The following is a 17,942-nucleotide window of genomic DNA, read 5'->3' on the forward strand; positions in this document are numbered from 1 at the left end:
TAATTATATTGTTTTGTTAATTTTTGAAAAGAAACATCTTAATTTTTATTTTTAATGGTAAAAAATTATGTAAACTTCAGATTTTAAATATTATAAAAATAAAAATAAACATAATAATTTCTAATTAATGTGATAAAACTGATTATTATTTATAAAAATAAATATTTATATCTAATTTAAAAATAATAAAAATAATAAATAAATTAAATCAATTTAAATTTATGATTAATTTGTTTAATATAAAGCAATCCTTGAATTAAATTTAATTACATGTCAATAAACTTGAAAATCTAGCTCCACAGAAATTGATTTATCATTATTCATGTTCCTATTTTTCTTTAAAGAATCTATTGTTGATGCTAGCTGAGGGCTAGTTAGAGAAAACCCTCTAATATCATGAAACGCGACCTATTTTACTAAAAATTATCAATGCTTTCCATGGAAATGCTACCATATTCCAAAGAAACAAACTCCCTGGAATTAACAAGATTATGCCCCAACTACTATGATTATTATTAGAGTGAGTAGTATTCAGTTTAAATTAAAAAAAATTAATTGAATTAAATTAATTTAAAATTTAAATTAAATTTTTTTATTTATTTCAATTCGATTTTAATTTTAAAAATTTTGATTATTTCGACTCGATTCGATTTTGATAAAAAAAAATAAAAAAAACCAAATCGAACTGATTAGTGATAATAATATATTATTTTAAATAATATAGACAAAAATAAAAAAAACCAAACCGAAAAGATTATACCCTTACTATTAGGGTGTGACCAGTATTCGGTTCAAATAAAAAATATTAATCGAATTGAATTAATTTAAAAATTTAATTTAATTTTTTATCTATTTCAATTCGAGTCGATTTTTAATTTCAAAAATTTTAATAATTTCAATTCAATTCAATTTTAATAATATAGACGGTTTAGATCATATTAAGATTAAAATATTTCAATTAAATTTTAAAATACTAAAAATAAAATGTAAAAAATAAAAAATTTATTAAAAATTCAAATCGAACTGAATTAGACCAGTTCGATTCAATTTAATTTTTGACCAAAATCAATTCGATTATTATAAATATCAAAATTTCGATTTTCGATTTATTCAATTCAATTCGGTTCGATTTTGAACCGAACCGACCAAATGCTCACCCCTAACTACTACTATTAATTTGAAACTTGAAATGAAAATCTAAAAGCTGAATTCTGAAAATTGACCATTGATTTTCGAAATAGTGGTACATTAACTACAATCTAAACAACTCAATCTTTAATGAGACCCATTTCGGTTGGTCCCATATTACATCAGGGGATCAACTTTCGCCGTACAACAAAAACTAAACTAGGGACTACAAAAAAGCATTAGCTCATTTTAGAGCACAACTTCTCTCTTAATGGTCTCCACTGGTTGATGTCTGACCATTATCTCTCAGAAGCCTTTCTACAGAATAACTAATTTAATCATGGATTTTTCATGCCAAAAATATTTCAAGCAATAGGAATTTTCGGTTCTCCTAAATTAACAAAGGCTTCTGCTCGTGCCATACGAGCCATCGCTGAGTTCCATGAGACGAGATGATCCATGAATGCATTCACGTACTTCTCTCTGTCATTCTGTGTAGAAGATGTGTGATAATCATTAAGAGAATATCTCTTGGTAGGTAAATCAAGGCAATGATAGTTGCATACCTTGTAATCCAGATAATAAGCATGCTGCAAAATATAATGGAAGAATAATCAACTTATGAGCATTATGAGGCAATAGAGTGCTGTAGTTTGTATATCTGTGTGCTTGTTCATGCCTACGGCTTTTGTGCGTGTGAGACAAAGAGAGAATAAATTTACCTCCCACATATCTAAACAGATGATGGGCTGCAAGAAAAAGATATGATCAATGTAATTGTTAAGGTGAAATTCAATAATATAGGGTTGTAGAATTGACATACAATATCATCCCATACAAGTGGAGTGATGGCATTCGATGTTTTAACAATTGCAAGTCGTTTTTCTTCTCTCTTCACTACAAACAAATAAAAAAAAACTTGTTAATAGAGAATTACAACAGAAAATCAAGAGCTCATGGAAAGAAAAGGAACAAGTTATTGCTTCATTTAAGAATATGCAGATGAAGTTAAATAAATGATATACTGCAATGAGCTTGAGTAAACCACCTGTTGGCACACTTATCAGTTGTTAGTATTAAAGGTATGGATCTTAATCCAATTCGGATTCATTACATAAACACCCCCCCTTCCAATCCTAACCCTATTTCTAGCTAAGTGAACATAAGTATGAGGAAGATCTAATACTTTATTTCTTATAACTAATCACTTTTCTTTTGTTTGGTTTCTTAGTAATTTCAAACACAGATTGCATTGAAACCCCAATATTATTATACACTTACTTCTGCTTAATGAACATGTTGGTGTTCTAAAATCACTTGCTGCACCTCTATTATGCTATAAAAAATGACCAACCAGACATTAGGTTGAAACATATTAAGTGAATATTTGGTTTGTCCAATATGTTTCTCTCTGGTATACCACAAAGCGAGTCCTAATCTTTTGAATGCGTACAAATTGAAACCATAAATTGTTGTCGCCCATATTTATTTATAGCTAAAGTAAATACCATAAATTTGCTCATCAGTAAGTCATAATTAACTCAAATATAATGATTCTTGAAAGTGGGCGCTGACAAAAATCAAAGGCAATCAATTGGATAGAAGATAAACACAACTATTGTTTGTTATACTTTCTATAACTTTAAATTTTTTCTGCAGGTAACAACCCAATAGTGGCTTAGAGGCCACCTTGGAGGTCTCAGGCTCTCAGCCTGCAGATGTCTAAGGCAAGAGGTTTCCAAGATGGAGGGCAAACCAGAGTTGTGTAGCCCAATGGTTAATATGCCTTCAAATGAACAAAAACTAGAATAATGCATTTAAGAGATGATGTCAAACAAAATTATTTCTGCATCGGTAACACCATTCAAGTAAAAAGTATGTAAAAGGAAAAAAAAAAGCACTTACAGACAAGCCAAACCCAACCAGAGCCAAAAAGAGTAAAAGCTGATTCTATAAACTTCTCTTTGAAATGTGTAAAGGAACCAAAATCCTTTTCAATCTGCTGAAGTACCCCAAGTTCAGCCATTCCCCCACCTCCTGGTTGCATGGATTCCCAAAAAAAGTCATGATTCCAGACCTGCAGTTGTTGGTTATATAGTTGCATTTAGCTAAAATATAGTAATCTCTGCTTTGGTGAAAAGAATCTTGAGCTTAAAAAATGGAAATTTGTGCCAACGAGGTTAATTGAAAAATCCTTCCAAATAAGAAATGCTGTGAAAATATCTGCTTGAAAGACCACAACTAAGATGGCTGAAGGAAAGAAACTTGACATCTCATCTCAACTTTGTCATCAAACGTCCTCTTTCAAAACAAATAACAAGTATCACTAGTGTAAGGAAGATATAGGCTTCAGTTCAGATGCCAGCCCTTCACAGAAATTTTTGTATGCCTTTTACCCATTTGGAAGAAGATATGCCTTTACCATTTTTCATACTCCCAATCTAACATAAACTACCATTCATCACTCTAGTCTTCAAACAAGTACATGGAAAAAGTGCCCATATGCGATCAATCTTCATGGAAGAGAAGACACACCTTTCTTATCTCAATCCCAGTCAATTTTCCAAGTAACTACTAGATTCCATAATATAATAAACTGAATAGCAGCAAAAACCTATTGTAAAATTTGGAGCTTCTGAAATTCTAGGAGATAGGTTCTTTCCTTTTCTTTGTCAGTTTGTGAAAATCTAGAAAATGACTTTCCTTTTGAAACAGATGTCTTTAAGAACAAGAAAAAACTTTCCAAATCAATATATCTAACAGTCCCGAACCCCAGAAAAAATACAAAATATTTTCCGCTACATAAATTGGGCTTTAACATAAGAAAATTTGACCAATCAGCAATTACAGATAAAGCTCCTTAGGAATCAAGAGAAGAACAAAACAGCCAATTCATTAAAGTGGTATCAACCATAAACCAGCTAAGTATGACATCCCACGAAGAACTAGATGCAAGGATGTTAGGGTCCTTAGAAATAGATCAAGTTATAGGTCTGTTGCTGGAATTTTCTAGAGACAAAATTTTTTTTGTGACCTATGGTTGCAGTGGAATAGGCTCCTTAGAGAGAACCTAAAAATTTCTTGAATTGAAGTATTAAAAAACTTTAGAAAATTTTCTCATTATTTTTTTGACTTGTTGCACTTAAATATAAGAGACAACCATTTTTCAAAAACAGAGAACTACTAAATAACATGGAGGATCACCCTCCTACCACTAAGGAAAAACAAAAAATAACTTGCACTATCCACAAGTTAACCACTAAGAACATGACTTAACTACTAAGAACATGATACTTGAAAATCAAAAAACAATTAACAACTTAAGAAAATGACAATTGAAACCTAAGTCTGCTAAAATTACTCCCCAGCACCACTATGCGCTTGTCCTCAAGCGCAAACTTAGGAAATTTTTGGGAACTATGCAGTCAGTAGCTGGTCCGTTGCGACATCTCCGAGTCATCATCTGCTAGATCCAACTAGAATAGTTTCTTGAATTGGTGTCCTCGAACAAAGAGCTCATCACAGTTAAACAAACTCCTTTCTGTCGTCGTTCTTCCATTTCATCGCGGTTCAAGTGCTTAATTATTTGGGTACCTTTTGCTTCTACTGTTTGTTGAGATAAATGATTGGTTGAAGGACTTGCAACACACATGGACCAATTTTTCCGTTCATAGAGTCTTGACAAGCTCATGGCTGTGACTAGGTCCGTTAGTTGGTGAAGTTTCAACTCCATAACAATGTATTCTTGCAATCCACTAAGATAAAACTGTATTTTTTGATATGAGTGAGGCTTCTAGCTCGAGAAACAAGAACCTCAAATTGGGTTTGGTATCAGCAACTGTTCCTGTCTCCTTTAATTTTGCTTGCTCCCCTAATTTGTTACAACAGATTGGTGGCCCAAAGAGAAGATTGTATTGGTGCTTGAGCTCTTCCAAAGTCAAGTTAGGAAAATCTTGCATTAACTGCAATAGCCACAATTGAGTTGTAACTTCCAAATAAAAAGGAGTCAGGCTAACATTTTCTTCTGAAGAAGTTGATCACACCTACTCAGCCATCCTACCAGAGAACCTAAAAATCTCCTAAGTTGATGTACATAAAAACTTAAAAAAGCACTTAAATATAAATATAAAAGGGAGACGTAACCATCGCCTAAAAACAGGAACCACTAAGCAACTACTAAGCAACATAGAGGATCACCCACCTACTGCGAAGGTTAACCACTAAGAACATGGCTTAACCACTAAAAACATGACTCTTGAAAATAGTACAACAATTAACAACTAAAGAAAATGACAATTAAAACCTAGGTATGCTAACAGAGGATTGCCCAGAGTCAAGCACATTAGATAATTTGAATAGTCACACGCCAAGGGTGAATTTAAGCAAGTTCGTTCAAGGGTGAATTTAAGCAAGTTCGTTCAAGGGTGAATTTAAGCAAGTTCAAGAGGTAATATGTGGATCAAAAATCATAGAAATTATACAAAGAAGCTAATAAACATAGCATACCTGCGCAGCATTGTTGAATTCAGGTAAGGGGTTCCCATTGTTATATGTTACTTTGACAAGTTCATCCATAGTATAACCATATAATATATCATCATTTGCTAGCTGTTTATTCAATCCTTCCACATAGGCACGATGATGTGCTCCCCAATGCATCTCCAACGTTCTCTTACTCATGTATGGTTCTAAAGCATCCTACAATCACAAAAGAAATGCAGATAAACCCTTTAATTAAATGGTATTTGGTTACAAGTCCCGCTTGTTATTTTCCACAAATTTTCATTTTTCCTCAATTTTCCTCTCTTCCAAACAAGATACTAAAGAAATACATTTTTACTTTCCAATTTTCTTTCCTTCCTTATTGTCCATTACTCCAAACAAAGCATAATGGGTTAATTATTAAGTTCTCTAACTAATCCAGCACTAAAATATCTCAGTTTTTAAAATATAAAGAAAAGAAAAGAAAACATTTCCATCAACGGATGGTTTTAATTTATTTAAAATTTCAAGGGGAAAAGAGAAAAGACTTACGAGTTTATAAGGAGGTGTCTTCAATCCATAGTAAGCGACAATTGTTGAAGGGGTTTGGAATCCATAGAATTGCTTCATTTTGTTCTTCTTCTGCTTCTCGGGCTTCTTTCCCTGAGTACATATGAAAACAAAATGAATGGGTTTTCTTCAAATCGAGTGAACAAGAGCATTGGTGTATTAAATAAGCAGACCAGAGAAGGAAGCATTTGGTGGGCATTCTTCAATTGCCAAGAACAAGATAAGTCTGTCACTTGCAGACGAGTACTTGGAGGGAGAAGACTATAAGTACAACACCAGCTCATCTCTCTATCTCTCTCTCGCACTCGAATGTTCTGCAATTCCCACTTATCCTCGGCCCCAACCAGAAGTGCTCAAACGAGAGGGATGATACTCGTCCCTTTCCAGCGTTTCTATACAGGGCTAAATGTTGAATTTTCACCCTTTTTTTTTTTTTTTAATTTAGTGTAAAATTTTTTATTAATTTCTTTACAACTGAAATATTTTTTTAATTTTTAATTTAGCGCCCAAAATTTAAAAAACTCAGTTTAAACATAATTTTTTAATTTTTAAATTAAATTGAAATTTTAGATTAATTCAAAAATGAAAATATGACTAAACTAAATTAAATATTAGAGAAATTATATTTAAGGACTTATATAGAATGGTGAAGAATTAAGAAGAAAAAGAAAATTGTGAAGGTTCTTGTCAATTTTTGGATAGAAGAAAAGATAAATAAGGGTGAAAATTAACAAATATGTAATATTTTTATTTTCTCTCCAATTTAAAAAGAAAATGGATGAAAAATAAATAAACTTATATTTTTATTCTATAGTTATTTATTTTAATTATAAATTTAATGGATAAATGAATATTTTCACTATTAAAGAAATTAATTTTTCTCTCATTTTCTTCTCTAATATCCAAACAATAGGTGGAAAATTTTTTTAATCACTTTTTATTTTTCCACTTATTTTTTTATTTATTTTCTTTCCTCCTATCAAAACATAGTCTAACATGATTTTTATTAGTAGTGTGTATGGTTCTTAGATATCTTACATCAAATTGAAGAATTGTATCAAATAAAATTTATTTTATGGTTTAACTTAATTCTAATTTTTATTAAAAATCGAATCAAATTTATTCCATAACCACATCAATCACTTATCATATTTTAATCGAATTAAAAACTGATTTTATACATATTTTCTAGTTGGGACTTTCAATGATTTTATTCAATCTTATGCACTACTGGAGTTTGATTAGAAGGGATATTCTTTTACTTGGTTTAACAAGTGGTCTAGAAATTAAGCCATTCAACAAAGGCTAAATCATGCATTAGTTTCAATAGAATGGAAGTTGTAGTTTCATACTCTATTTGATTCATGAATCATTGATCGGATATGACCATTAGCCTTCTATGTTTTAACTACAACCTACTCAGTGTCACTGATCTTGTTTCGTTGTAAGAGAAGTGGTTGTTACATATGCAATTCTTAGAAATTGTGCAGAAGACTTGGAGGATAAATTCAAAGGGTTTGCCTATGTTTTCCTTCATGTCAAAGGTAAAGAATTGTAGAACTAATTTCACTCGATGTCATACAACTGTCTTTAGAGGTGACAAGTTATCATTGTCCGACATCCAACAATAGTTGGAAAACATTTGTTCTAAACTCTATGATCTTGCATATGATGCTATTGAGGCTAGGTTGTTGGCAGAGTTTCATGAGTTGTAGAAGAGAAATGAACTTTATTGACAATAATGACCTCATGTCTAGTAGCTTCTGAAAGGGGATCGTAATTTAAGATATTTTCATTTGAACACAATTTGATATTGACCGCAAAATTATATTTTTAGGTTGCAAAGTGACTACGGTGTTGAATTGAGGGTTTGGATGCAATTTGATATTTGGTCAATGAGTTTTTTCATAAGTTATATACAACTGATCAAATTGAAGAAGTTGTAATAGCTCTTATCCCCACTAATAAAATGAATTCCCAACTATTGGCTTTGTTCATAGAGGCATAGGTAAAAGCAATGATTTTTAGTTAAGAGGCACAAAAGCACCTAGAACTGATGGTTTTTCAAATATATTTTACTAGAATAATTGGGAATTGATTAGATCAGTTTTGTTGCATATTGTTAAGAGTTTTTGCGAAAGGGATATTTGTTGAGGGAGATGAATAGAATGAACATAGACGTAATTCTAAAAAGGCTACAATCTAGTTGGGATTCATTGATTTTGACCTATAAGCCTCTACACTTTTATGTATAATGTCATATGTAAAACCTTGGTGAGGCGATTAAAATCATTAATAGATTTTCTCATCCCTCAAGATCAAATTATTTTCATTCTCTCTCGGGCGATTCAAGGTAACATCGTGATTGTACATAGTTTTTCATTATCTATGACCTTCTAATAGTAAAACACAATCTATTGCCTTGAAATTAAAAATGTATAAGGCCTATGACTAAGTGGAACGGTGTTTCTTATGATCAGTTTTGATACAAATGGATTTTGGCCGTGATTGGGTTCAATTAGTTATGTAATATGTCTTCACTATCAGTTTTTCTATACTAGTTAATGGGGAATCCACTGATCCATTCTATTCTATCTATAGGCTCCGCCAGGGAGATCTTTTATCTTTATATCATTTTCTTTCTATATTTTGAGCTTGTCATATTTGTTTGCTACTTGTGGTGGATCTAAAAATTTAAGTTAGGAGGGTCAATTTTATCGTTTCATTAAGTTTTCCAATTTCACTTATTTCATAAAAAAAAATTGTCACAAAATTCTTAAGTTGAGATTCAAATTAACTGAAGAAAATTCATATGGATAAAATTTTGCAAGTTAAATCAATTTTCCACTTTCGATTTACAAAAAGAAAATTTAAAATAGCTTAACCTATTGTCTATATAAACATTTAGGTAAAATTACTATGTAGTCCCTGTGCTATGGAAAAATTCATTAGTTTATCTTTCAGTTTTGAAAAATGCACTAAAATATTTCTAACATTTTAAAAAGTCTACTAGTTAGTCCTCCATTAATTTTAGCGCATTAAATATTTTACTATTTAGTTTCTATAATTTGAAAAAATTTATTAATTAGTCCATCAAATTTGTAAAAAGTCAACTAATTAGTTCCTTTATACCAATACCATTTTAAACTTTTTTATAGTACTTAACTGTTAAAATTAATGGAAAGACTAACTATTAGATTTTTTAAAATATCAGTAATATTTTAGTATATTTTTAAAAATCGAGAGATCAACTAATAAATTTTTTCATAACATAAGAACTAAATAGTAAATTTTTCATTTATTTATATTTCATTTTTTAAAAATAAAATTTGGCTCACAACATATTAAACTCATTTTTTTTTCTAGATATATATATATTCTAAATCTAAATAGTTTATGAAAGCTATTAATAAACTAACCATTACTAATAGAATTCTTATATTTTTCCTAAAAAATTTAAATTTATGTTCAAAAATTTAAATAGTTTAACATATAATTTCAATTGCATAAATAGAAGTAAATAAAAATAATTCTCACTTCTTAATAATAAAAAGAGATTGTATAAATATAAATTAAATAATGAGTGAATTTACTTGATAAATATTTTAAAAATTAAAAAAATATAATTAAAGTTAAAAACTTGAAAATTAGAAGTAAATTTTTAGATTGAAAAAGAATGGAAGTAGGATGGTTGTGGTTTTATTTATGAGAAAAGTACTATCAAGTTTCAAAGTTTTTAGAAAATTTATAAGTTCATCTCAATATCAAAATCACTCAAGCAAAATGTTCTTATATTTTATAAAATTAAATTGTTTAGTAATTTTATAAAAAAATCATTAATTAATTTATTTTGGTTTTATTAAAGAAACTAAATAGTATGAATATTTAAACTTATAAGTACTAAATAATATATATAGTTAAAATTATATGGACTAAATAATATAAATATTCAAAGTAGGTTAATAGATTTTTTGATAAAATAATTAAAGAATTTAATTTTATAAAAGTGAAATATCTACAAAAATCACAAACTTTTCACTTTTTTTTTTTTTACAATTGTACCCTTAACATTTTTTTTGACAAAAATACTCTATACTAATGATATTTTTACAATTATACTCTCCATCCATATTTCCATTAAAAATTAATAGATAAAATCATTTCAACATAAGAAATCTCTAAATTAACAAAACAAAAATTCTAATTAGAATAATATCTAAACCTAAAGTGAGAGATAGTGACAAAAAAGTTTTTTTTTTTTTTTTTTAAATCTTGTGTAGTCTCCAGAAGTAATGTCTTAAACTATAAATGGATGATTATTAATTCGAGCATTAATATTGGTTGAAATATCTTCTCCATCTATTTCTACAGAACAACCGTTTATATTCATCTATAAATTTGTATATATGTCATTTGATGCCGATGCAAAATTTCCTCCATTGTACTATGAAGTTATTTGCTCCATCAAATTTGATGGTTTAACCATTGCTTTTGTTACAGAAGCTTTCTCATCTTGAGTTGTCCAACTCATCTGTATGTCTGTTGTTTGTCTTGGACCATATGCTACCGGTTTAATCACGAGATAGAGAAAGATATTTTTTTGTCTCTATCTTTATCTTTAGGTTTAAATAATACTCTAATTAGGTTTTTTCTTTGTTAATTTAGGGGTTTCTTATGCTAAAATAGGTTTATTCGTTAGTTTTTAATAGGAATATGAACGAAGGATACAATTATAAAAATATCGTTAGTGATGTAACCGAAAATAGAGCTGTACTGTGATTGACCCACCAGCAACTAAGAGAATGTGAGGTGGTTGGCGCCTACGGCCGACCACTCTGACGTTCAAGTCAGTGAACTGAAGAATAGGACATGTATAAGAAATTACTTAGAAATCAAGAGTATTCTTGTGTAAGAATTACCTATTTTTGTCTCTACAATCATTAATTTTTATATTGTAAGAAGTTGGGGTTAATTATAGTATTAACTGATAATTCAAAAATGATGTGGCAGGCTAATTGATAGTGGATCTTGCCAGCCTAATTGGTCGGGGATTCTGCGATTACAGGTGTAATAGGAGTCTACTGAATTATGCCTGCTAACGGTAACTTTATGTGAAGATCTAACCTCTTCAAAGAAGGGCGAGCCTTGATGAAAAATTAGATGCTACGGTGTTCGAGACTTCCACTCCACGGGTGGAACTGTGTATTGGCTGGTCAAATTCTTGCCACGTGGCCCTATCTCATGTGATAGCTCATGACCTACTCTGGGCAATTATTGTATGATATCAGTTAGTATAGGACATTTCAATTGAAAAAAAATTAAGGGTACAAATGTAAGAAAGTGAAAAGTTTAAAATTTTTATAGACATTATCCCTTTTATAAAATATAAAAATGTTTTAATTGTATAATTTTAAAATAAGGACAAATTAATGATTTTTTTTAAAAATTTTAGAGATTTAATAATAATTTTTTTCTTATTTTAGAGTTAAGAGAAAATGGTAGGTAATTGAAAAAAAATTGTCTAATTACTTCTTATAAATAAAAAAAATATAAAAATAACTTAAATAATGAGTGAATAAATCATCTTGAATATTTTGAAGAGAAAAAAAAAATCTAAGTAAAGACTTTAAAGTCGAAAGCTTAAAGATTTAGGAGTAAATTTTATGAATTAGAAAATAATACAGGGAAAAATTGTAATACCCGGTTAGACTCCGGTATCAGAATTCCTACCGTCCGGTGGAATCTCGGATGTCGGAGACCTCTAGAAGGGTAAAATCATGTTTTCATAAAATGTTTTAATATATTTCATGATTTTAAGTAAAGAGAAAATGAGTTTTTGCATGAAAACAACCTTGGAGGAAAACCCAGGTTCGGCCGCCGAACATGCAGGCATTTCGGGTGTGCCTTAGGCCCCCAAAGGCATAGGTTGAGGAAAGTCCAGGTTCGGCCGCCGAACATGGCATGCATGCGGAGGCACGTTCGGCCCCCGAACGTGGCCTGGCCAGCCACTATAAAAGGGTCCCTTAGCCGAAAACGGGCGAGCTTTTTCCCCATTTGCGGCCAAGGTGAGCTCTCTGCCGCCCCTCACCGATCTTGAGTTCTTTCCTTCAAATCTTTCACGATTTTCACAAGTTTTCATCTTGTTTTGAAGATTTTCAAGTTTTGAGCAAGTTTTGAGCTTGGAGACCCAAGGAAGTTCAAAATCTCCCATCTCCAAGATTAGGTCGTCTCTCTCTCGATCTTCAAGAGGTAAGAGCCGATCTTAAGCTCATTGCATGTTTTAAGTAAGTTTTATGAAGATCTATGGGGTAGAATGCATGTTTAGCTTATAGTTAGGTTTTTGAGTTGTTATTGTGTTTTGAACAATGTGGCTTGCCAATGCATGTTTGATGTGTTGTAGATGGGGCTTAAGATAGTTTGAAGCCCCTAGGAGCTTGTATGCTTGTGTATGTGTGTTGTAGAATAGGTTTATGCATGTTTGGATGGAATGGGAGGCGTATGTGCATAGAAGAGCTGAGTTTCTGTCACTAGGGGAGAAACCAGGTTCGGCAGCCGAAGGAACTTTCGGCCGCCGAACATGCTTGTGGAAGCAGCCTTCGGCTGCCGAAACTTGCCCCGAAAGGAGACTTTCGTCTCTGTCTGGGAGTTTCGGCCGCCGAAAGTGCCGCCGAACATGCATGAGTTTCGCTTCTGTCTGGGAGTTTTGGCCGCCGAAGGTGCCGCCGAACCTGCCTGACTTTCGGCTCTGGAGGGACTTTCGGCCGCCGAACCTGCCGCCGAAAGTGCCCTGTTCAGCCTTCCTTTGCATGTTTTTGCATGATTGTTTTGAGGTATTTTAGGGGGTTTTTGGGGGATGTTTTTAGAATTATGTTCTAGTTGTTTGGTCCCTCATTTGAGTCCACCTGTGTAGGTTCGGACCTGAGGAACCGAGGACCCCAGCAGTGAGTCAGCTGCTTCAGTCTTTGTCAGAGCTAGCCAAGAGGTGAGTAGAATAAACCTTTACGATTTAAAGCAAATAAATTATAAAGTTTTTAGCATGTTCATGCATCATGAATGCCATGTGATGAAATAGGTTGTTTGCATTAGAATTCACGAATATGTTGCATTGCATTTATGATGTTGATGTGGATTGGTTATTGGATGACCCTTTAGTCCTCATATGATATGATGATGTTACTGCATGATATGTTATGGAAGTCCAGGTTGTACCCATTCTACGTCCCTGGCACTATGTAAGAGAAAGTCCAGGTTGTACCCATTTTACGTCCCTGGCACATTGGAATGTTATGATATGTTATGTTAAGAGAAAGACCGGTTGTACCCATTCTACGTTCCGACACTTTGGAATGTAGAGGACTATTGGTGACAATACCATCCGAGATGTGATTTGTTGTGATGTGTTGCATTACATGATGGCATGAGATTTTAAATGTTATTTTCCATTATTCTGCTCACTGGGCTCTAGTAGCTCACCCCTTTTCCCTAATCCCCCAGGATTGCAGGTACGGGCTAGACAGAGAAGGCAAGGAGAGTAAAATCATGTGTTTGTAATAGATAGAAAGTGGATATGATAAATTGTAAAGTTTGAATAGTCATGTTATGTATAATGATATTGAGGATTAGAAGTTGTGCTTGACCCTATGGATGTTGTTATCCCTTTTAATACATGATCTTAGATGTGTTATGATGTAGATGTAAACCAACTCAACACATGTTATGCCACCCATTGGGGGCATTGATGAGATCCCACAGAGGGGTCAAGGTTATGATTATGACTATGTTCAGTGCATGCACAGGTTGAGTTTGGTATATGATAGAATGTATGAAAGAAAAGTTTTAATTTTTATGTATGTTGTTGATCATGTATGGGATTAAATAGGTTTACAGGTTACATGTCAGGCTTGCTACGGGTCCCGGCGGCCTTAAGCCGATCTGGATCCTAGCGCCGGTAGCGGTCCGATTTTCGGGTCGTTATAGAATGGTATCAGAGCCCTAGGTTCATATGGTCGGACCTAGAGTGTCGGGCTCATAGATGTTATAGAACGTCAAGCACAATAGGAAGATCATGTCCACTAGGATAGGATGTAGAGTCCTGTCTTGATTGATGATGTGAAATGCCATGATTATATGCAAGTGCATTAATGATATGTGATGTATGTGATGAGGGTTCATGTGTGCCCACATGAACCATATGATGCTAATGTTTGCTTGTTATGTGCTGCCTTTCAGAAAACAGGATGAGGAAAACTCGTCGATTTGCACGATTGACTGGAGTACCACCTGAGGATGAGGGCACGAGCGCCCGTCCTCCTGCATTGCCTAAGGCAATGTTATGTAGATCAAGCAGAGAAAGAGTGTCAAGGGACCCTAGAAGATCTTTTGATGCTAGCAGAAGGGGGACAGATAGAGGAGGAAGTTCTTCAGATGTGAGGGAGGTTATGGAAGAGGATCAGAGGAGGGATGGGAATCTGGATGTCAGCATGACGGAAGAAGGGACAGGGGAGTCTCAGGGAGGCGCTCAGGCCTCGGGGTATGGTTTTCCACCCCATTATCCACCCTTCCCATAGGGTTCAGGGTATCCGATGGGAGGCACATCGGATTACTCCAGCTTTAGCCCCTACACTACCTACATGCCTTATCCACCTTTCTATCCACCTCACCCTCAGTACCCAGCTTATCCACCCTCACCCTTTTATCCTCACCCGGAAAACCCCACCTCGGGGAATGCTGCACCTCCACCTCCACCACCTACAGAACCAGCAGCCCTAGCTACTCAACCTCCTAGACCTAGCTCAGCCAGTGGGAGCAAGGTCAAGATGACCGACTACATGAAACTGGATGCTCCTCAGTATGAAAAAGGGGATGACCCATTTGTGTATCTTGAAAGGGTTAAGGTGATCACAGATGAGATTGGGGCTGATGACAGTAGAGCCATTCAGATGGCTGGGTTCATGCTTAAGTGTAAGAAGGCACGAGAGTGGTTCAAGAATTATGTGAACCCGAGAGTAGACATCATGTCTTGGGAGGAGTTTGCAAACGAGTTTGCAGGATGGGCTTTCCCAGATAGTTCAAGGGAGCTGAAGATGATAGAGTTTGAGCAGTTGAGGCAGACTGATGAGATGGGTGTAGAGGAGTTCACAGACAGATTCTTGGAGCTGTTGCCATTTGCAGGGCAAAATCTTGACTCGGATCAGAAAAGGTCAAGGAGGTATATCATGAAACTCCACTCTAGATATTCCTCCTTGATCCAGTCAGCAGATAGGGAGAGCTTCCATGCCATAGTGGATATGGCCCGGAAAATGGAGGCCAGTGCCATCGTTCAGGGAACAGTCAGACAGTCAGTGGCACAGTCTTCTGGTTCCAAGACCCCAGGCTCTTCTTCTCTGAGTGCAGCAGCTTCAGGTAGCAAAGCCGAAGAAGAACAAGTTCTGGAATAAAGTCAAGTCTAGTCTGGGATTAGGGAGTGGCTCAAGCTCTGGTGCGGATAATGCAGTTTGTGCGAAGTGCAGTAGGCCACACAGGGGAGTTTGCCGGGCTGGGACAGCGGCCTGCTTCAGATGCGGGCAAGAGGGACACATGGCTCGGGAGTGTCCTAGGGCAGCTTTTGGAGCACAGTCTCAGCAGACAACTTCTGGTAGTGTGGCTCAGCCAGCAGCTCCAGCCATGACTCAGGCTAGTGGCAGAGGGAGAGGGAGAGGGGCAGCCTCTTCTTCAGCGGGTTTCAGAGGTGAAGGTCTATCAGCTCCAGCACGGATCTTCACAATGACTCAGCAGGAGGCAGATGCATCTAACACCATGGTGGCAGGTAACTTAGTCATTGGTTGTTCAGATGTGTATGCCTTGATGGACCTTGGTGCATCTCATTCTTTTATTGCTCCGAGAGCCGTCCAGAGGTTGGGGTTGATGATCTCTGAGTTAGAGTGTCCTCTCTGGGTCAGTGGACCCAAGTGTGATCCATCAGTGGCAGAGTCAGTCTGCCAGTGCAGTCCAGTCTTTGTTGAGGGAAGATGCCTTTCCGCCGACCTTGTGGTTCTAGACTTGACAGATTTTGACGTCATTCTAGGGATGGACTGGTTATCTACCCATGGTGCTACCTTGGACTGCAGGGACAAGGTAGTCAGGTTCAGAGAGGATGGGTCAGAGGTTGTCTTCAGGGGAGACAGGAGGGGTACACCTAGAGGTTTGATATCAGCTCTTCAGGCTCGTAGGTTGCTTAGGAAGGGATGTCAGGGGTATTTGGCTCATGTGAGAGAGTTCAGTAGTCAGGTTAGAGAGCCCGCCTCGGTGCCAGTGGTTAGAGAGTTCCTAGATGTCTTCCCAAACGAGCTGCCAGGTCTACCACCTGCTAGGGAGATAGAGTTCGAGATAGAACTGATGCCTGGAACCCGACCGATCTCTATCCCTCCCTATAGGATGGCTCCAGCCGAGTTGAAAGAATTGAAGGAACAGTTGCAAGAGCTGGTAGAAAAGGGCTTCATCCGACCGAGCACCTCACCTTGGGGTGCACCAGTCTTGTTTGTGAGAAAGAAGGATGGATCCCTTAGACTTTGTATCGACTACAGGCAGTTGAACAAAGTCACTACCAAGAATAAGTACCCGTTGCCTAGGATCGATGATCTATTTGACCAGCTAGCCGAAGCAGGTTGTTTCTCCAAAATAGATCTGAGATCGGGGTACCATCAGCTAAGGATAAGGGAAGAAGATGTGCCAAAGACAGCTTTCAGGACCAGATATGGGCATTTTGAGTTCCTTGTAATGCCGTTCGGGTTAACCAACGCCCCTGCAGCATTCATGGATCTCATGAACAAAGTGTTTAGCCAATACCTGGATCACTTTGTTATTGTCTTCATAGATGATATCTTAGTGTATTCCAGGAATGCAGAGGAGCATGCCCATCATCTGAGGTTGGTTCTACAGACCTTGAGGGAGCACGGCTTGTATGCCAAGTTCTTCAAGTGTGAGTTCTGGCTGAGGAGCATCTCATTCTTGGGGCATGTAGTGTCAGAGAATGGAATGGAGGTGGACCCCAAGAAGGTAGAAGCTGTGGCTAACTGGCCTAGACCCACTTCAGTGACGGAGATCAGGAGTTTCTTGGGTTTGGCAGGTTACTACAGGAGGTTCGTTCAAGACTTCTCAAAAGTTGCAGCTCCTCTGACCAGACTAACCAGGAAGAATCAAAAGTTTGTGTGGACCGACCAGTGCGAAGAGAGTTTTGAAGAGCTTAAGAAGAGGTTGACTTCAGCACCAGTGTTAGCTCTGCCATCTAGTGATGAGGATTTTACAGTCTTTTGTGATGCGTCCCGTGTGGGACTGGGTTGTGTACTAATGCAGAATAAGAGGGTGATTGCTTATGCTTTTAGGCAGCTGAAGAAGCATGAGTTGAATTACCCCACGCATGACCTTGAGATGGCAGCAGTAATCTTTGCACTCAAGATGTGGAGGCACTACCTCTATGGGGTAAAATGTGAGATCTTTACAGATCATAAGAGCCTGCAGTACATCCTGAGTCAAAGAGATTTGAACTTGAGGCAGAGAAGGTGGGTAGAGCTGCTGAGTGATTATGATTGCAAGATTCAGTATCATCCGGGTAAGGCGAACGTCGTGGCAGACGCCCTAAGCCGGAAGTCACTAGGCAGTCTATCCCACATCACGGCTGAGAGAAGACCAGTGGTGAAGGAGTTTTACAAGCTTATTGATGAAGGTCTATAGTTGGAGTTGTCTGGTACAGGTGCTTTAGTGGCCCAGATGAGAGTGACACCTGT

The 17,942-nt window shown here is 35.6% G+C and overlaps 1 protein-coding gene across 1 annotated transcript; it reads right to left on the reverse strand.

The window, feature by feature from the left end:
• Positions 1-1,190: 1,190 nt before the first annotated feature.
• LOC110612682 (superoxide dismutase [Fe] 3, chloroplastic) lies at positions 1,191-6,579 on the reverse strand. The gene is made up of 8 exons (XM_021753459.2): positions 6,354-6,579; positions 6,163-6,273; positions 5,635-5,826; positions 3,034-3,205; positions 1,952-2,025; positions 1,851-1,877; positions 1,695-1,718; positions 1,191-1,619 (listed from the first exon to the last, which is right to left on the reverse strand). Exons 1-8 carry the CDS (start codon positions 6,462-6,464, stop codon positions 1,494-1,496), a joined length of 837 nt encoding a protein of 278 aa, XP_021609151.1. The 5' UTR covers positions 6,465-6,579; the 3' UTR covers positions 1,191-1,493.
• Positions 6,580-17,942: the final 11,363 nt, after the last annotated feature.

This window comes from Manihot esculenta, chromosome 4 (genome assembly GCF_001659605.2).
Source record: "Manihot esculenta cultivar AM560-2 chromosome 4, M.esculenta_v8, whole genome shotgun sequence".
In the NCBI taxonomy this organism is placed as follows: domain Eukaryota; kingdom Viridiplantae; phylum Streptophyta; class Magnoliopsida; order Malpighiales; family Euphorbiaceae; genus Manihot; species Manihot esculenta.